The sequence below is a fragment of the Eptesicus fuscus genome, chromosome 5 (genome assembly GCF_027574615.1).
Source record: "Eptesicus fuscus isolate TK198812 chromosome 5, DD_ASM_mEF_20220401, whole genome shotgun sequence".
In the NCBI taxonomy this organism is placed as follows: Eukaryota; Metazoa; Chordata; class Mammalia; order Chiroptera; family Vespertilionidae; genus Eptesicus; species Eptesicus fuscus.
This window is the reverse complement of record NC_072477.1, coordinates 10094097-10115666: the sequence shown is the minus strand read 5'-3', so window position 1 is coordinate 10115666 and position 21570 is coordinate 10094097. Positions and strand designations below refer to the sequence as shown.

The window sequence follows — 21570 nt, the reverse complement described above, 5'->3', positions numbered from 1 at the left end:
AGGGCACCGCGGTCAAGGCTGGGTTTCCGCGGCACGGGTGGGGCTGCATTTAAATACCAAACTCTGATGTCAGCTGACACCTGGCAGGCCTGGTAGGCAGATCCAGTCAGATGTTCAGGCGCCTCTCACAGCGCTCCCTGACTAAGAAAGTGTTTGGCTTGGGGATGGGAAAATGTCCCTTTGTTACAAGCACTAGCCAGACAGTTCTGCCCACAGAACTATAATGCTGTTGAGATTTACCATAAACAGATGAAAAGAAAGTCAACAAGGAAAATAAAAATACCATTTCTGTCTTTGACGCTGCCATGTCTTTGCAGAGGGGATGCATGCGTCCTTCGACAAGGACCTCTTAACTTCTGTCAGAATGGAGCCATTAGTAGTCAAATTAAAGAAACGCACCCCTTAGCGGCTTGGGTTCATCCTAGAAAACAAAGGCAGCCGGGCTTGTTGCTTTACTTTTAATAGTGCGGGTTGTCATGCCAACCAGAGCTGCTGCTGAAACCGAAGGGGAAAGTGCTCCTTCCCACACAAGCCTTTCGGGGAGCTCACAGTGAGTCTTTAAAAACACATGCAAGCTCACAGCATGGGAGACACGGTAAACACGGTGCTTATATTTAACCTGACAGAATGAGGATGTGATGCCCCTGGGTGTGGACTGCCTCTGGACAAGGCTCCCTGCCCAGCACCTGGCTGATCAGTGCCCAGAAGAAAGAAAGGCATTGTACATGGGCATACACAGACACAGCCAACCCTGAGGTGGGCAGGAGCCTTCATCCTGAATAAATACAACGGGAGAGAGGCAGGGAGGTCGGCATTCATGTACAAGTAGCTCTGCGACTCCTGCCAGCAGTTCCTAAAAGCCTGGGTCTGCACAGCCCACCCAAGGTGTCCACGGCAGGAGGACAGAGGTGAGAAGGCTTGCTGGGACCCCCAGCACAGGCACCCCCGCCCGTCCCCTCTGGTGCAGGGTGCCCAGGGGCTCAGGTCCGCCCGGGAGAGGGCCCGGAGGAAAGCACGCCGGCCTGGTGTGGAAGTGCTGACGTCGGCGGGGGCAGGAGAGGAAGGAGGTGACACCTCTTCTCCCGTGGTGGCCTGGGGGCTGTCCACCTTCTGGTCATAAGAGGTCCACTGCATAAAGGAAGTGTCGCTGGGCAGTGTGGCTGAGGCACAGGGGACCTGCTCACAGACCAGCCGAGGGGGATGGACCTGCTCCCATCAGCCAGGCACAGTCTGCACCAAGATCCGGGTCTGACAGCCAGGCTTTCTGTCCAACGCCCTGGCCCACACCCCCGTGAGAACAAGCCCTTAGTTCCCACCCTCAGGCCGAACGCCCTCACACCGCCATGACCCTGATGATGAAGGGTGTTCCTGGGCAATCAGACTTTCATTCCCATCAGGCCTTGAGCAGCCATTCATGTCTCAGTTGCTCATAACCTCTTGCTGCTGCCCCCACCTGCCAATTCTGCTGCCAGTGGCCTACTCTGTGCCCTGCCATGACGCTGCCGCACCGTCGTCTTGTCTGATTAGAGGTGACCCCGAGCACTACGGGTTAGGGGTTCTGACCCCTGTGCCGTCGAAAATCTACGTAAAACTTTGTCTCCCCCAAAATGTAGTTGTCCCTTGGTACCTGTGGGGAACTGGTTCCGGGACCCCCTGTGGATACCAAACTCCTGGATACTCAAGTCACTAGTATAAAAATGGCGCAGATCAATGCGCCCAGTCGTCCCTTCACATCCGGGGACTCCCAACCTTGGATGGAAGACAGTAAGGTTGTTATTTTTAAAAATTCATGTGTAAGTTGACCCGTGCAGTTCAAATCCGTGTGTTCAAGGGTCAACTGTAGTCATCTTTTCATGTTTCTATTCGGTCTCTCTAGATTGGAAAATTCTAGAAGCCAAAGACCTTTCTGTATACTTGGTGGCTTCCCGGTGCCTGGCAACCCCTGGGAATACGGTGGTAGGGGCAGTGCGGAAGCACACACTCAATGAGCTCGTGTGCTCTGTTCTGGGTACTTTGCATGGATTAGTGAATGACCTTCACATTTATGAGGCAGGTATGACTACCCTCCCTGTTTTGCAGAAGAAGACCTGAGGCAGTAGAGGTTAATAACTTCCAGGATCACACAACTGGCCAATGGCAGGGCAGAACTCAAGGCCAAGCTCTCTAGGCCTGTGCCAGGATGCACAAGGTGCTGGCCTGGGGTTAGGGGTACGGAGGCAGGGGTACCAATGCAAGGGAGAGCGATGATTGGGAATATCCACAATAAAACATGCACGACACTGCCCCGCTCCTCACACTTCCATACATTTACATTCATGAAGGCATACGAGGAAAGACGGGCAACGGGCAGGTAACGACCCCGGAGAGCGCGATTCCCAGGGACCTTCATTTTCTTTCCCATATTTGTATGTGCTGCTTGGTTCTTCACGGAGCCTGCAGGGCTGCTGCGTATGGCAGACACACAAACAGTGAAGTCAATTTCATTATGGGAGAAAAAGTAAAACAAAACAAAATTAAGAGAGAGGAAAAAAGAAGGGGAGTGGGGAAGAGCCATCGAATGTTTCTGAACAGAAGGGTGGTGTGGCCATTCCTGGTTTAGAAGGCTCACTGGTCCCGGTGCAGGAGCTGCAGGAGGGGAAACAGAATATACGACCACGCCGAGTGGTGATAGTGATAACCACTAACAATCGCAGGCCCAGAGACGTAACACAGGAAGTTTAAATGCCAGTTGCCCCCACAGCGGCACTTTTCACCAAAGCCAAATGCCTGCCGACTGACAAATGGATAAACAAATCGTGATACGATGGAATGTTATCCAACCATAAAAAAGGAATGAAGTACTGACACATGCTACAACCTTCTAAGTGGAAGAAGCCAGACGAAAGGTCATATACTGGATGATTCTATTTATATGAAATACCCAAATTAGGTAAATCCATAGTCAGAAAGCAGATGAGCAGCTGACAGAAACTGGGGGGTCGGGGAATGGAGAAAAATCATTTAATGGGACAGGGTTTCCTATTAGGGCGATGAAAATGTTTTGGAACGTGATAGAGGGGATAGTTGCATGACAGTGGGAATGTACTCAAGGCCGCCGAATTGGACATTTAAAAATGGCTATGTTTATGTTATATGAATTTACCTCAATTAAAAAAAATCTGGTTAGTCTTTTAACCTAAAGTCCTGAGAAAAATGGAAGGAAAAATTAGAATTAAAGAAAAAAAAAAAAGAAAAAAGAAAACCCCAGCAAATGAGGGAAGCAGGACACGCTAAGTAAGATGTGGCCTGAGACCAAGGGAGAGAGGGTCCGAGCTCAGCGAGGGTGACATGCCTGCTCGTCAGGGACCGAGCCTCCAGAGACGGAACCGTGTCTCCAGGTGCCTTCGTGTTCGCCTTCCACCCACAACACCTCCCGTTTCACTTAGGAGATCTGAGACCACGGGGCTTGGGGAAGCTCTAACTGCAAAACTGGCCGCCTCGCTGTAGACTGGGAGCTGCTGATGGGCAGGGACCGCACCTGGCTCATGTGTCCCGGCCTGAATCACAGCCCCTGGCACAGAACAGGGGACACATGTGTTGACGACATGAGTGTCCTCTATTTTATCAACTGACCTATAGGTACAGCACAGATGTGGTACAAAATTCAAAAGGCTCCCAGGGAGACACCCTGATACACTTCCCTGCCCCCACCCTTCTACTGGAGCTCCTCAGGCAGCCTCTGGCAATGTCGCCATTGCTGTAAATGCGACTCCCGTAGTGAAATTCGGAACTGCAAAGGCTCGGACAACCAACGGGACCAGCCAGTGACTTGGGCGCCAGGTCATTGCCACAAGATGGCAGCTAAAAGCGACATCAAGATGAAAGTCATCCGGTGAAAACCAGGTCGCCGCGTTCCGTGCCAGGAGGAAACACAGGCCCCGGAGCGCCACCGGCAGAGGAATGCTGCTAAGGTGACGGTCGCCCCCCTGGAGTCATTCATGTCATGAAGAGAAGTCCGTGGGCAGGGGTCACCCAGCCTGTGACTAAGGCAGCACCTCCGGCGGCTCACACCTGTCCCAGACGCAGGCCATTTCAAGCTGGGGAGAGGCTGCGCAGCCCCGAGATGGCATGAGAGCAGACACGTGCCCACACTCAGCCTGGGACCCAGAGAGACTTCCAGGGGTTCATCTGGAGGGCAAAGGTTCACCTTCAAAGAACTCCCCCTGGGCTAGGGGACCCTGTCCCTGCAGAGGGCTCCGCAGCAGAGGCGGGGGGTGGGAACCAAGCTGGCCAGGAGGGGCGGGTCCCAGGAAGTCAAAGCACCTGGAGCGGTGACGAATCCAGGCCAGCCCCAAGCCTGGGCACGGTCCCAGGGGGTGGGGGGTGCTGAGTGTAACAGGAACATCAGGACAGATCGCCTTATCTAGCTGGATTGTGAAGGGCTGTTTTTGAAGAACGAGTAACCATTGCCCTGTACAGTCACGAAACCAAAGCCTAAAAGAAGATCCAGGCCACGCAGGCTCATCTGCTCTCCGGGGCTCCGGGCAATGTGGCCGCGCTCTGCAGGCTGGAAGGCGAGGAGCGCGCTTATCTGATTTCAGCCAGTCTGTTACTGTATTTCATTCCCTGTCCTCCCGCCCAGAGGCTGCTGCAATGTGTATAAATTTAGAAAAAGAAAGATTCATAACATGGAAAAGTCCATTTTAACCAAATGAGTTGTTTTCTCTCTTTCTCTTTACTTCGCTAAAGAAAATATAAAATGATCTAATCCTTATTTCACCTCTACCACCGTGGAATCTGGTATTCTGGGCAGCAGCTCAGTTATGCATAACCACAGCGCGAGATAAAGTCAAGCTTCCATCCCATTGTTTCTTAGGACGGAGGGAAGGAGATGCCAGCACCTCGCACGAGATCCGGTGCTACGAGCGTCCCTCTGAACGCAGACGCGGTGGACAGGAAAGCCTGTCTCAGCTCGCCGGGCGATACCCTGTGCCCACAGCTGCCGTTTCAGCAGGAGCTACACAATGATGCCTTAAATCAAATATAGCCCGTTTTATGAGGAAATTAATATCACAGATGGGTGATTTGGGGTTATGGTGGAAATTACACTAAAAGAGAAACTGCTGGAGAAATGCTTGCCTTCCCTCCCCCAAAACTCACAGCCAGTGTTTGGACCACTGGTAGGAAGTGACCACCAGTGACTGCCCCCACCTAATCGCTTAGCCCCATTTCCTTTTCACAGAGGAGGAAACCAAAGCTAACCCCAAAGCCACATGGCTGCTGCTGACAGGGGTTCAGGACCAGGTCCCTCAGCTGTCCCAGTGTTCAGACCGCCAGCACCCCCCACCGCCCGGAAGCCATCCGGACTCGAGGGCTGTACCTCCGACAGCATCTCAAACTGGCCTCTTCTCCCAAGAGCGATGGTCAGCAGGTCGTAGACCACCGAGGCGCTCTGCAGACTGATGAGGCGGTCGCTCCTGTGCTCGGGGATCCTGCTCAGCACAGCGTCCCGGTTGGCCTGGAAGCAGCACAGAGGAGAGAAGCAGATGGTGAGCCAGCCCGCGCGCACAGCCTTCACTGTCGGGAGGCCATCTCGGCCTCCTGCCCTAACAGCAGGGTCTGGAGACAAGGGCGGGAATGGGGAAGGGGTCTGTCACCTCTGGTTGTTTGTTCAGACTCCCCAGAGCACCAAAGCTCATGGTGGTACATGGTGTTCTCCAAACTGTGGGGGCCTGGAGGTGTGATCCTGTAGGACACGTGTACCAGTTGGCATGTTTGTGGAGGGAGATTTCAGAGCCAGGGAGTGCAAAGCGGGGTGATTTCTCCTGGGCTCAGGTTCCAGCAGGCACAGCTGTGCTCTGGGGCAGCAGGATGAGAGCAGACACGTGGCTACACATGCTGCTCCCCACTCACAGATCCTGCTCTGCTGTGCGTGACTGGGTGGGAGAAAACTCCCGGCCCCACCCTTCCCGTCACCAAATGGTGGCATCAAGCTCTGTCCGTCCTACAGAGACATGTCACACTTTTCCTCCACCACCAAAGCAACGTTCAGGTCCCTGGGTGACATCCTCGCTGGAACAGACTACAAAGACTAATCCGATCTTGTTTAGGGAAGCACAAAGCAGATGTATAAGTGACAGCAAGAAGCAAACCGATTTTTATTTTGAAGACATTACCACGGAGGACTCAAGAGAACACCTTGCCTATTTCACATCGCCGCTGCTTAGCAAGAAAGACAGCAGGCACCTTCGAGCTTGTTAATCTCATCTATCTAGACATCAAAGGCTCCTTACAGCAACCTGTTTTCATTACCTTTGAAATGTAATTTCTCTACAGATTGCTCCAGACAAACCCATGCGGGAGACTCTAACCACTGGCTCCTTTTCCTCTCTCCCCCCCTGGTAGGGAGTTAGAATCAACAGTTAGATTTTTAAAAAATATAATTTATTGATTTTTTTACAGAGAGGAAGGGAGAGGGATAGAGAGTTAGAAACATCCATCAGCTGTCTCCTGCACACCTCCTACTGGGGATGTGTCCGCAACCGAGGTACATGCCCTTGACCGGAATCGAACCTGGGACCCTTGAGTCCGCAGGCCGATGCTCTATTCACTGAGCCAAACCAATTAGGGCTCAATAGTTAGATTTTCCTGTCTTTCTCCCCTGCTAACTACCAGAAGTCTCCAGATCTACCCGTCCCTGGGAGCATGAAAAGAGACCCCTAGCTCTTCCTGTGAAAGTGGTCACACAAGATGGCAGGCCGCTTCTCCGGGCAGGCTGATGTCTGTCTTCCTGCCTGACATTCAGAAGGACCACGCGCACCTTCTCTCTCACTAATGAGGTAAAAGGGTTTCTTTTTGTGAGTCCGGGGCATTTGCTTTTAGCCACCCATCAGCACTCACTCACTTCAAAACTCCTCGCTCCTAAATGTCAAAGACAAATAAGAATATATAAGTCAGGCCACGTCCTTCAAAGTGAGTCATCGCCTATGGAAATAGCCTGATTCTGAAGGTTTTATCCTTAAATTTTTCTTGTTAGGAGTGGCTTTTAAGGCAACAAAAGAAGCGCGGGAGGAAAACAGGGCTTGCTGTAAGTGGTCTCATTTTACTTATTTGCTATAAATGCTTCATGTTGAGACCAATGCCGGGAAAAGAACAAAACAAAATACTATTTAAGAGAAATTTTCAAGTTATGCCAAATGCATTCTTTTTTTTTTAATTTTTAGAGGAAGTCTATGGTTTTCTTTTGAATAAAAAGGTACAATACAGAACCTTAAACTGATCCACAAATAATCAAGATCCCAGAGTACTGTGCCACTGTCGGTTGTGCAAATAGACTAGTAGTCCCAATGACTCCTTTCTCCCGGGGAAAACTCATCTGAGGCAAGAAAGCAGTACAATTCCCAATGAGTCCTTGTAGGTGGAGAGACAATGGACAAATTATGCTTCTAAGATAAAGTCAGAACCAACAAAAAATACAATTTTCTCAAGTACTGAAAAACACACACAGCAATTCTCATTTTGGTTCTGAAACTGAGCACGTTCTTTTTCTGTCCCAAAACAGGAAAATCAAGGAGTCAAGGAACACGAAAAAGGGACTTCCAAAAGCAACTTAATTTAGGTTTCCACCTACATAATCACGGAGTGAATGGACATGGGGACCTCGAGGTCCTCTCAAGTCCCAGGCGTTGGCCATGCTGCTCGGGTGCTGGGCACACACAGTGGCTTGCCAAGGGGGAACAGAATCATTTTGGTTGGGAACCTCATCCTTCATATTTATTGAAGTCACTGGAGGGATTTCCGGAAATTAAATACCACAGAGACAGATCTGACTGTCTCAGAGGGATCTCCATTTTGAGCCTATGAGTTCCTCGCACTTCAGTGAAGGAGCAGGAGAGATGGAGCCATCATTCCCAAGACACAGCATTTTAGAGAGGGGGCCGTGTTTTCCAGATTCCTAACGAATACATGATTGACAATGGAACTCAGTCTTTTCCATCAGAACCATCCCAGAAACCTAAAATGTGTGGTCACCACGCTTCCAGAACTTTTCCAATGTAACCAACCAGGTTTGCCCCGAGGAAACTGACTGCTAAGCTGTGAAGAGTCCAGCTTCGGGTGCGGGAGTGTCGGCGAGGAGGCCACAGGAGCTGGCCCCCATCGAAGAACTGATGACAAAGCACAGTGAGACTTGTCACCGAGTGCCGCTGCCAGGCCGCCCACATGCGCGCCTTCCCCGACTGCGCCGAGGCAGCGGAGAGAGTGAAATGACACCGTGCTAAGTTACCAGCTGACAGTGAGGGAAAGATGAGCCAACGGGGCAGCCTGTTTCCTTCGGAGGAAGGCAGGCCAATGACGTCAAAGAGCTTCCAAGTAGAGAGAAGTGGTAACTCAAGCAGTCTTGCTCTTGTAAACATCTCTGGGCCATTGCACAGAACAAGAGAACCCAAAGCTTCGAATTAAGGCAAGGAAGCTGTCCTCCCAGACCAAGTCCGACCCTCCTGACCCCTCCCTCCGACACGTGGCACACGCACATTCTCCCACTCATTTCTAAGCTTTTCTCACCTGAGTGCCTTTCAGACCTCCCTTTAAAAGGTGTGCTTGGGCGAGAAGGAAACACTTCTCTCGCTTCGGCTAGGATTCCTTTTGCTCCTCCCCCGTCCTCCTGCCTGCCAGGTGCGGTACCGGGGAGACCACTGCACGGTGAATCCAGGCGCCTGTTCTGGGCCTCGGGTTCCCACGTGTAAAATGAGTGAATGGACATGAGGACCTCTAGGTCCTTTCAAGTCCCAGGCGTTGGCCGTTCTGCTCAGGGGCTGGGCACACACAGGGGCTTGCCAAGGTGTAACTACTATAACCCGTATCACTCCTGAAAGATGCAAGCCAGGGCTGTCCCGCCTGAAGATATACAGAGTGGAAACCCAATAAACGATGAGCAAGGGAATTCCAGACCTAAAATGTGATGTCCTGGCCAAACACGAAGAAAACACCTCAGAGGAATTCAGGGTCTGGCAAAAGCGCCCTCCCAGCAGCAGAGCCCGTGACAGCAGTGAACCCTCCCGGCTGGGCGTGCAGTGCCCGGGAGCAGTGGGAGATTGGGGAAGGGGCCTGTGTAGAGGCCCAGGCAATTTCATCTGAAAACCAGAGGTTCAAGCACACAAGCGATTTCTCTCCAAACTCTCCCTCCCTCCACGGCAAATCGAGAAGGCCCGGGAAGTTTACCCTCGGGGGCTTCTTTCCCCTGGCCAGGATCTTTGATGGTTATTTCAGCCATGGTTTACCTATAGTATATGCTTGTGTAAGTGTTCCAGCAATACTTGGTGGATAAAGGAATAAACTCAGATGCCTACTAATTGCTAGGGGAGGAGAAGCTCCATGCTCCGCGGTGACCAAGGAATGTGCTACCCAGTCCAAGAAGTAAGAAGCATCCCTCCTTTTAAGCCTCTACTGTTTCTTCCCACCCAGGTATCCCATCTATTTTCTCCCAAGGAAAAGGGTCACTGTACTGGTGGAGTAGCCATATCAAAAAAGGGACTACAGGAATAGGGGAGGGAAAAAATGTACAAACACATTCTACTTACCATAGATTCACTAATCAGCAATAACAACAGGGCTTCTTCAGTATTTTCTTGAGGGCAAAAAATGCTGTATAAAGAAAACCAGCTTTGATATAGGGCAATCTCAAAATAACACAAAATCCTTGACTATGAGCAGGACAAAATGCTAAAAAGCTTTAAGATTTTTATATAGAACCCATGGACAGCAGTGTATAATCTGGACACTTGAGTTAATTTGCTTATTTCTATGGTAATCTATGGAATTTGTACGTTCTAACTATACATTTTAATAGCAGGCAGCAGGGTGAAGTAAAGTTGTAAAAACCAATTTGAAAGTCCAAATAACAGTAAGCTCGTGATAGAAGCAGAAATTTAGATTGCTACAAACTGACATTATCTTCATAGCATTCTCCTAAACCCGTTCTGGAGGTGTGATTACAGTAGGCTTTTTTACCTCTTTCTTGCTAACTGGCATATCTTATATTGTCCTTAAGTTGAAATAAGAGATTGGAAGGAATTTTAGAGTTTGAATAATTTCTAGAATTCTGTAAGAGTGTAGTGAGCTATCTTACGTAACCACGTGTTTTATTATGGGGTGGCATGCAAGATCTAGCTGTCTTATTAATCAGTTTTATGGAATTTGGCTGAACTCTAACATCTTGGATTTTATAAAAAGCTCCTAAGCACGATGTTGCTCAGGAATAGAGAACAATAAAAACCAAACAGAACCCAAATATGCATTCTCTATATCCTACATTTTATGCTTGGAGCATTTAAAAACACGTACAGCATTCCCCGCCCTGATCTGAAGCTCTAAAATCCTTTGAGTAGAACTGAGTGTTACCACAACTGGGCCAAACTCAACTCTTTTTCATGGATTGGAAGAGGAGTGCAATAAAGATGAACTTGGTTAGTAAAAACCTCCTAGATGTTTTGGAGAGGACTAAATAAAAACTAAATTTATCCTCTTGGGGGTAAACACTACTATCATTTAACTTAAGAGATGAAATGATTCATACACACACACACACACACACACACACACCATGGCAAAACAAAAAGTTTTCCAAATTATTATAAATACTTGCTCTCTTTGAAGAGTTGGCAACTTTTATATTTATCAAAGGACCATAAAAAGCAAGACAGAAAAAGTATAGCGCCTTGGACTCTTCACAAGTCTGACTTCCCTACAAGTAAGAAAACCACCTGTGGAATCGTTCCTATTGCTCTTGTAGGGCTCAACTTTTAGGAAAAAGCTAACTTTTAGGAAACAAAGAGCAAGATTCTGGAATCGGCAGTGCCATCCTTAAAGAGGCAGCTTGAGGTGATCTGGGATTTGAGAAGATGGAATACTTTTTCCTCCTTAAACTCAGATACAGAGCCTACAGGCTTCGAATCAAGTGTGTGGTGTGTGTGTGTGTGTGTGTCCACTCAGCGACCATTTCCTGATATCCTGGCTTGTGCTTACATGGGATCATTAAGCATTTTTCATGACTAGCCAGTCCTGCATTGTCCAGACTAACTGAAGAGAGAGAGCCCATGCTAATTGTGATTTAACACCAGCCAATTCAGCCATGGGTAATCCCCAAATTCCACTTGAGCCATCCAGACTGCTTAAATGCGCGGTTGTTATTTTTACCAGAGCTGCTAACAAGTAGCACATTGATTTTAATTCCACTTCCTCTACCCTTCCTTCGGAGCCAGGCAAGATGGAGACCCAGGAGCTGCAAAGCTCTCGGGGCTGGTGGGAGAAGTGGGGGCGGGGAGGGAGGAAGGGTAGTTTTAAGAGGCATGCCTGAAAAAATGACACACTGGAATGCTCTCTCAATAACTATTAATCCTCTAGACCCATTTCTGGCCATTCCTTCCCTCTTCCCTGTTCAGGAAAGTATGGAACTCAGAGTTCAAAGTCAAAATTGTTGGGAACTTCCCTTTTGTGACATTCTCTTCTTGGGGCCCACGAGTTCGGGGGCGCTGCGGGGGTGCTCAGACCTCAGAGGAAGTTGATTGAAGGGCAGAGTGGGGGATAAAGAGGGGCAGGGAGCAAATGGGGATCAGTGGGCAGTAAGGACCAGCTCTGGGAGCTGGATGGGGGCTGGCAGAGGAGGAGGCAATGCAGGGCTGCTGGGCTCAGAGCGGGCAGGCTGCGGTCTAGTCTTGGCCACATGACTACCTCACGGGCTGACCTTCAGGCAAGTTGCTCTTTCAGTACTTTAGATGAATTTACCACCTCTTTACCTGATTTTACAGAAGACACAGGGAATAAGGGCGAGAACCCTCATTTATAAACAGTAGTCATGATTACTCTCAGAGGATAACAGCCCTTTCTGAAAAACGGCACTGTATGTGGTAGAAGCAATAGTACAGAAGAAATTAATCCAACTTGATCCAGATGCATGTCATCTTTCTGTCATCTAGCTATTCTACAGCTAATGACAGGGCGGATGTCCTGAGGTCAAGGTCACCTTCCAGGTGTCAAAGCAACTCTATTTAGGTGTGAGGAGGGCCTTGAGCACCTCTCACCCAAGAGAAAGTTGATTTGTAAATAATGACATCAGCTCCCAGGTCCAGCAATGGTGTCTTTACAATTTTACTATGCCTGGCTAAAGGAATTCTGGGGAATTCCTGGAGAAAACTGCCTTTGATCCACAGCCGGCCAGATACAAGCTGAAAAATCAAGGCCAAGGATGGCTGCAGCCCCACCTCCAGCCCCACCCCGAGTCGCACTGTCTGTCAAATACGCAAGGCCTATGATACCCTCAGCCCTGGGTTTGTGTGGAAGGATGAGGTTCCAAGAGAGGAAAGTATTTAAATGAAGCATGGAGAGTACCTCTGGATTATGAGGGATCAGCTGATCCAATCTGGAGATTACATAGGCTTCTACATAATTCTTCCCTTTCCTGTCAATCCACTTGGTCAAAATTCCTTCATAACAAAGACAAAAGGGCCCTTCACTCAGATCAGCCCCAGCCCACTGAGCTGTGCCGTGGGTGGACCGGGTGAGTCCTGCACAGCGCCTGGCCTTGCTCAAGGGCTTCTGTGCTCCTGGTGAGAGGACGGGCCTCTGCACGAAGGTGGGCCAGCTGGCCCGTGTACACGAGAGCTCAGGAGACAGCGGCAATCTCTTCCCAAGCAAAACCATGACAAATAAGTGATTTTTTCTTTAGCATCTTCTATGCACCAAAAGAAGCTATCCAAAGAGCAAAAAGAGAGCCCGGGAAATGCAAGAAAATAGTTACAAATACCTCCAATAGCACTGGTTATCCAAAAACAAGAATTTGTAAAAATCATGAACAAAACAACAAACAACTGAATTTTTTAGATGATCTGAAATAATCCCTCCTCCAGAACAGACACACTACAGACATACCAAAAAGGTGGCAGGTTCGATGACAGGTTACACATACCCAGGTTAGGAGTTCGATCACTGGTTCGGGCATGTAGGTCGCTCACGCAGCTTCGGTTCCACCGTTATGTCATTTTCCTGACCCTTCATATCCCTTATCTTTATACTTAAAACAGCGTCTTCATACTTACCCAAAACCTCTGCACGGCTACCAGGAGGTTCAGACCTCTATTTAGTACTCCGTGATCACTACCTTCTCCTCCTAGGCCTACAAAAAAGTTAAGCAAAATATCTGGCCCTCCTAGCTTCCCATAAATCTTTTCATCATTCACTTCCTGGCAGAATAGTGGCTTTTAATTGCATTCTTTATTTTCTGCTAATTATGAAGTCTAATATGCATTTAATTATCTAAGCCACCTCAAACACTTTTTATAAGGAGGAATACAATGAAAGGAAAGATATACCTGACTGAAGTACACACATATGTGCACTAAGAAACACATATGAGAATGTTCATAGCACTAGTCTTCTTGGCCCCAAATGAGAAACAACTCAAAAGTCCATTACAAGTAGAATAAATCAATATATTGGAGTATATTAATAAAGTGGATACTATGCAGCAATGAAAACAAACTCTTACTATATGCAAAAATATGGGTAAATCTCTCAAATATAATATTAGACAAAAGAAGTTAAGCTAAAAGTTTAATATACGTTTCAAAAATGAACCAGACTGATTCTTGTGATAGAAGTCTGGATAGAGTCACCCTTGGGTAGGGGTAGTCATTGGGAGAGGGTATAAAAAAGGCTTTTTGAGTTCTGGCAATGTTTATTTCTTGATCAGGATGCTAATTACATGCATGCATTCACTTGGTGAAAATGCACCATGTTTTAGGATCTGTGCCACTAAAGTTTGCTTTGTACTCAAGTGAATTGGTGATAATGTCCTTTTGAGAACTGACTGATGAGAGAGTCCTGCCTTGGTAATATAGAAGCCCCAAGACAAAAATAACCCAATAGCTTTTCTCTCTTTACTAATAAATCAGAAGTAGGATTGTGAACATGCAAAACTAGAAAGTTAAAAATTGATGGTGATAACTGAAGGAATAAGAAATAGTACAGACATAAATGAAAAAAGAGTAGATACACAATTAAAAAAAATAAACAAAACCAAAAGTTGGTTCTTCAAGAAGATCAGCAAAATTTGATAAAAACTTTAGCTATACTGACCCAAAAGAGAGAGAAAAAACTCAAATCACTAAAATGAGAAGTGAAAGATAAGACACAACTATACCAACCTTGTAGAAATAAAAAATATATAAGGGTATATTATGACCAATGGTATGCCAGCAAATTAGATATCTTAGATGAAATGAGCAAAATTGTAAAAAGACAAAAACTACTAAAACTGACTCAAGAAGAAATAGAAAGTCTTAATAGACCTATAACAAGTAAAGAGACTGAAGTTATAATGAAAACCTTCCCACAAACAAAAGCTTAGATGGCTTCACTGGTGAATTCTACCAAACATTTAAAAAACAATTAATACCACTTCTCCACAACTCTTTAAAAAAGTAGAAAAAGGAATACTCCCCAACTCATTCTATAAGGCCAGTATTAGCCTAATACTAAAACTAGACAAAAATATCACAAGAAAACTACAGAGCAATGTATTTTATGAATATTGATGTAAAAGTCCTCAACTAATTTTTTCATCACCTCTCTAAACTAGCAAGTCAAGCTTGGCAATAAATAAAAGAAGTATATACCATGATGAGTGCGATTTACCCAAGAATCCAAAATTGGTTTAATATCTGAAAGTCAATTAATGTAATATATCACATCACATCACATCACATCACATCAAGAGAATAGAGAACAAAACCCATACAATTATCTCAATGTATGCAGAAAAAGCATTTGATGAATTTAAAACACCCTTTCATGAAAAAATCCCAAAAAATTCAAACTAGTAATAGAAGGAATCTTCCTCAACCTGACAAAGGGCATCTATGAAAACCCACAGCTAACAACAAACTTAATGGTGAAAGAATGGATGCTTTTCACCTCCTAAGATCAGGACCAATAGAAGGATGTTCACTCTTGTCACTTCTATTCAACATTGTACTGGAGGTCCTAGCCAGGGCAATTAGGAAAGAAAATGGAATAAAAGACATCCAGATTAGAAAGAAAGAAGCAAAACTAATCTCTATTTGCAGATGACATAATCTTGTGTATAAAAAAATCCTAAGGAATCTAAAAACTATTAGAACTAGTGAATATTCAGCAAGATTGTGCTATACAGAAAATCAATAGAATCAACCCAAAAATGAAATTAAGAAAATAATTCAACTCACTATTGCATAAAAAAATTACACGCACACGCACACACACACACACACACACAATCAATTTAGAAATAAGTTTAACAAAAGAAGTACAAACTTTATACTCTGAAAACCACAAATTGTTGAAAGCAATTAAAGAAAACCTAAATAAATAGAAAGAAATTGATGTTCATGGATCAGAAGTCTTAATAATGTTAAGATGGCAATACTTATCAAATTGATCTACAGATTCAATGAAATTCCTGTCAAAATTCCAGTTGCATTTTTCTTTACAGAAGTGAACCGACTCCAAAATTCAAATGCAAAGGAAGGTGTGTAGGGAGGACAGTTCAGGGGTTCTGGGCTGATTTTGGCTGATCACCTTCCAATCACTTGCACATGAAAATGTTGTAAAATTGATTGTGGTCATGTAAGCACAACTATATGACTATATTAAAAGCCACTGAACAGTACAGTTTAAATAAGTGAATGGTACATATAGTATGTGAATTACATCTCAACAAAATGGTTTAAAAAACCCCACATGTGTGTATCTGTCTGAAATGAAACATGTGACTCAGTAACCAGTCCTGGTATGAAGATGGTTCCTTTACCTAGTAACTGCATTTTCTAGATCTGCATGTGGCCTCCACAATTCTCCCTGTACAGATGGGGAGGCTGCTGTTAGAAGAGTGACAGCGTCTCCGTGGCTTAGGAAATAAGGAAGTGCCAGCACCGTGAGCTTTCTGCCTTCGAGGGGTGAGGCCACACTGGAACAGCACCCAAACAGAGAGCGCGCTCCCTCCATCTGTCCTCCATCTGTCCAACTGGATCTGGGCAGGGAGCAAGAACTGACTTCCTCAGTATACCTGGCACCTTATATGCCTGTTTACTAAGAAGCATCTAAAGCAGAAAAAAAAAATGTAGGGTCTATTTTTAAGATATAAATATCACGTTCAAAATGAACCCAAATCTACCTCTAAATAGTTCATAAAAAGGGATCAGCATTTTAAAGTGAGTTTGGGAATTGCAAGAACACATGTTCTATGAATCCAGATAAGGACTAAGGAATAAACAGGCTATGAATTAGGCAAACTCATGGCTCAACAAGGCCATGAAAAAAGGAGGATAAAAATGAAATTGAAATAAGCCCAGGGAAAACGTTAAGAACATGCTCACTTGTCTGAATTTGTACAAGAAAGGCAAACTGATCAAGATGATGAGGGAGAGAGATGCTTAAGAGGACTAAGAGACAGGTGCTTTGAGAAAAGCTGTCCCCTGATAGTGCAATAACCACTTTCAGAAGGTACACGTGTACTAAGAATCTAGTCCCCATCTCCCAACCCCCCGGGGCCCCTCCTCCCCCCCCCGCCGCCCCAACCGTGACTATCGGTGCTTTCTCTGAGACCTGCAATCTCTCGGCCATTTTTCTAATTTGACAACAGCCAGAGAGGGTTTCCCTCTTTATTTATACATGTTCCCTTTCCTTCATGGAGAGATTGTGAAATGCCATCATGCTTTGTCCGTCTAAGAACAGGCAAAGATGGGAAGTAAAAGCTCCGAGGGAAAAGTCAAGAATAAGTCCACATCATTCCTGCCTCCTCACCCTTCTCACGGTCTCTCTCCCTCCTTCCCCTCCTTTCCTGGCCTGGGGAGACCCAGGTAGAGGCTACAGTGGTTCACTAGCCCATTATCCTCACAGGCAATCGAGTCCCAAATTTAAAACTTAATATAACCAAGAAGTTCTAAGGAGACATCACCTTCCAATCACTTGCACATTAATTCTCCTTCATATAGCTAATTCAGTTTAAAACAATTTTAACAAAAAGATGAAGAAATTGAAGAAAAGTAAAAAGTTAACTTGCTGGCTTTACAACTAGCTTTGTCACTGACTGCATTCAACGCTGGGGTTCTTCTGATAAATGGACTGAGAATTCAAAGACCAATAGCAATGGCTGAGATGAGAGCATTTCCCTCACCAGTGTACAGACGTTTGCTGAAAGTGTGAGAAATAATGAGGTACCTCGCTTAAATTGGTCAGTGAGACTTGTTCATCGGGTTTTCTTTCAGAGGAAAAATATCTGCCCTTGAACTTCTACTCATCCTTGAATTTTGCCAAAGTTTCCCTCCCATTCCCTGATATATAAATGAGGAGTCAGCTCCCATACTTCTCTCCTGAGTAGACGCGGGCTTTCCGACTGAGGGTGTAGGTTTTTGTGTTGGCTCCTTTTCGGAGAGGGTCGTCCAGAGGCGACTGGCATGGCGGGTCCTCCAGAGGGTTCCAGTAGCTCTGTTCACACATACCCCGCAACAAGATCTCTGCCAACTGCCTTGCTATTGTCTGGAAACACAAAGGAGCAAAGGCATAGCCATGAATCGGTTTTGTATCATTCATTCACTCATCTACTAAATATTTTTCAGTCATCACTTTGTATTATGCACTCTTCCAAGACTCATAATGAAATATTTGGATGAAATCTTATCAGTTGATGACAAAACGAAGACAGGATACACTAAGATATTTGGACAATTAAAAAAAATAAGTTCATGCCCTTCAAATGCCGCCTGCCTCGTTTGCACTCTGGAACACTAACCCTATTTTACAACTGAAACTTTTAGTTAAGCTCTTTTTCAAAAACCCTTATAAATAACAGGTGAACTACAAATATTTTCATCACCTCCCAAATGATGTCTGCTAAAGCCCACACTTGGCAAAAAGCCACTACTCCACCTAGGTGATGTTATCCCTGAAAAAAGTCTCTTCTTTGATGATAAGATGACGTCCAGCATAGATTTTTTTAGACCATCTTCCTTTCTAGAATGCCACGGGCTGGTCTACATGGCCCCACCCTGGGACCCCGCTCCTGAGAGCCCTATACTCGGTGACCCTAGGCCTTTGCAATGGAGAAGGCAAAGTGGGGAGTATGGCTAATGATCAAGAGAGGCCTTTGTCCAACGTTGGACAGGCATCTCTTTCCGCACTGTGAAAACCCAGGAATGCCTGGTCCTCCTGAATTAGATGCAGATTACTACCTTCTCCAAACTCCAGCTCCACCTCCCAGAGCAGCCCAGTATGATGTATGGGGGGAGGAGCATGTGGCTTCTACTAAGAAGAACACTGAGTGGCCAGATTATTATGATCTCTGAACGCATAATAATCTGGCCACTCAGTGTATATCCTATATAATAAAAGGCTAATATGCAAATTGTCCCCTCAACAGGAGTTTGACCAGTAGGCAGGCCGGCCAACCACCCATGTCCCCTCCCCCTGGCCAGGCTGGCCGGACCCTACCCATGCACAAATTCATGCACCGGGCCTCTAAGTATATATATATATATATATATATATATATATATATATATATATATATACATACACACACACACACATATACACACTGAGTGGCCAGATTATTATGCATTCAGAGATCATAATAATTGGCCACTCAGTTTATTTTGTTGACTAATGCATATTAGTTTGTTTCCAATGACAAAAAAAGAGGAAAGGTAAAAAAAAAAAATAAAATAAGAAAGAAAAAACCCTTCTGAAAACAGAAGCACTGCACCTCAGGTGGGCAGGTGGCCCGTGATCAGCCAGAGGTGGCAAAAGAAACGTCCACCAGCAGGTTTTCCAGGAGGCCTCAGCACTCTGCAGGATGCAGACAAAGGATGCCGATCTTCCCTGAGAAGGAGCCTTTTTAAATAATATGTTCCAGAGGAGACCTCTGCTAGGCTTTCATCCATGTGAAATCTCTTAAAATGCCACAAGGAAACTTCAACGCAACCAAAAAACTAGCTTAGTGGTTTCTGATCATCACCGTGTAAAGGCAAATTTTCTTGATTATTCTCAAGTAAGACTCATTGGCTTTAACTGTCTATAAAAATGTGAAATTAAAGCACTCCTATCATCCCCAACTGAGCCATCTGTAAAGCTCTCTTAAGAACACAATTTCCAGGACCTAAACGATTCCTAAACTGTTTTCTTAAACCTTCCGCTCTAGTTTCACTTTGACTCACTGCAGTCATTAGCTAATGACTTCTGCTGGGAGCATCGATGGGCAAAAATTACCTGCACTCCTGGCAGCTGAGCAAAAAGGATGCTAAAGGGAAAAAATGCACAAGGACCTTCATTTTCTGGAGATGGAGGGATTCTAAAATTACAAAAGCTTCCGCCCTGCACAGTTTGCTTGCTCACTACTAGATCTCAATTCCCTCGGGGCAGTAACCTTCCAGAGAGACCTTTAAAGTAGGTTTTGATGTGTGCATATTCTAAAGGCACCCATCACCTCACCAGTGCCCTACGGATGAGAAAGGATGTCTGCTTGCACTCACTGAAAGCTCAAATGAAGTTCAGAAAGAAGGATTAAATATGAGAAATTATCAGCAAGATCACCAATATCTATTATACCTTTTATTTTTTTATTTTTAAAAAATATATTTTTACTGATTTCAGAGAAGAGGGAGAGAGAGAGATAGAAACATCAATGATGAGAGAGAATCATTGATCAGCTGCCTCTTGCACGCCCCGCAATGGGCATCGAGCCCGCAACCCGGGCATGTGCCCTGTCTGGAATCGAACTGTGACCTCCTAGTTCATAGGTCGAGGCTCAACCACTGAGCCACACCAGCTGGGCTATACCTTTTATTTTTTTGCATGAAAGTTGCATTTAGCTTGCAGTTTAAATGCTTAAAAACTGCTGGTAACTATCAAATGAACTCAGAATTAAAGGAAGGAAAGGAAGAAAAGGGGCCCGAAAGAAGACTCGAACTTTTACATACAAACTCAGTCAAGAAATGGACTTTTTTGTATGTATTTCGAAGTGTAATAAAATTCACATAACATGAAGATCACCATTTTAACCATTGCAAGTGTATACACTAATGGCATTTAGTACATTCACAGTGTTGTGCAATCATCACCATTCCCTGGTTCTAGAACATTCTCACTGAAACCCCAAACCCTTTTAAGTCGTGAGTCCCATTCCTTGTCCTTTCAGACCCTGGAAACTACGAATCTGCCTTCTGCCTCTATAGATTTGTCTAGGTGGGGTATTTTCCTATAAGTGGAATCATATAATGTGTGGCCTTTGTTTCCGGCTTCTTGCACTCAGCATAATGTTTTCAAGGCCCATCCTCGCTGTAGCATGTGTCAGTGCTTCATTCCTTTTTATGGCTGAATGCTATTCCATTTACGGCGGCCCCACATTTTGCTTACCTAGCTGTCAGCCGACAGACACTTAGATTGTGTCCATCTTTTGGCTGTTGTGAATGGTGCTGTTATGACCATTCATGCACAAGTTTTTGTTTGAACACCTGCTTTCAATTCTCTGGAGTATTTATCTAGGAGTGGCACTGCTGTAAATGTACTTCTAAATCCTTCTCTGCTATGGTCTCACAACAGACTGAGTTTGACAAAGCAATTTTCCATCTCATATGAATATCACAAATTTGTAGTTATCAGCTAATCTAAAAAGAATCAAATGTCTATTAAGACCAATGAAAACCCTGTCTGACGAATGGCAGAGGCTTTCTGAGGTCCAGTGTAAGCCAAGACGCCAGTGAATAAGACCCAGGAAGTGTCTCAGTGAGGGTGGGCTAAGAATCACTGCGCAAACTAGAAATAAGGCTCTCGGGTCCTGCCCAGAAGCACCCAGCTGGCATTTCTGAGGCAGGCACAGGGAGGCGTACAGGGTGGGGCAGAAGGAAGATTACAGTTGTTCGTATGGGAAGTAACACAATCACTAATAATTAATAAATACAATAGTAAACTTTGTGTTTCACGTACTCACAACTGTAAGCCTACTTTTGCCCCATCTTGTATTTAAGTGTCTCTCCAAGAATTCTGACACATACCTTTATAAAAATATATATATATATTTTATTGATTTCAGAGAGGAAGGGAGAGGAATGGAAATGTCAATGATGAGAGAGAATCATTGATCGGCTGCCTCCTGCATGCCCCACACTGGGGATTGAGCCCACAACCCGGGCACAAACCAGGGACCTCCTAGTTCATGTGTCGATGCTAAACCACTGAGCCATACCAGCCAGGACACACACACTTTTGGTTAAATACTCAAGGAATTAAAAACAGTTTAACTTAGGTCACATGAGGATCATCAACCAAAATCAAAGGTCTACTCCTCTCATTTTGTTTTGTTGAAATATATTTTTATTGATTTCAGAAAGGAAGGGAGAGGGAGAGACAGAAACATAAATGATGAGAGAGAATCATTGATAGGCTACCTCCTGCACTGGGGATCAAGCCTACAACCAAGAAATGTGCCCTGACCAGGAACTGAACCGTGACCTCCTGGTTCATCAGTTGACATGCAACCACTGAGCCACACCGGCCGGGCTACTC

At 45.5% G+C, this 21570-nt stretch overlaps 1 protein-coding gene across 5 annotated transcripts in view; it reads right to left on the bottom strand.

Annotated features, from left to right (window-relative positions):
* TTC7B (tetratricopeptide repeat domain 7B) overlaps positions 1-21570 on the bottom strand; it is a 192316-nt gene that overhangs the window by 93057 nt on the left and 77689 nt on the right. For all 5 annotated transcript variants that reach the window (XM_054715834.1, XM_054715830.1, XM_054715832.1 and 2 more), the window contains 3 exons: positions 17375-17547; positions 9558-9621; positions 5360-5497 (listed from right to left, as the gene is read on the bottom strand). In XM_054715834.1, coding sequence (XP_054571809.1) covers positions 5360-5497; positions 9558-9621; positions 17375-17547 — 375 coding nt within the window. The remainder of the gene's footprint in view (positions 1-5359; positions 5498-9557; positions 9622-17374; positions 17548-21570) is intronic.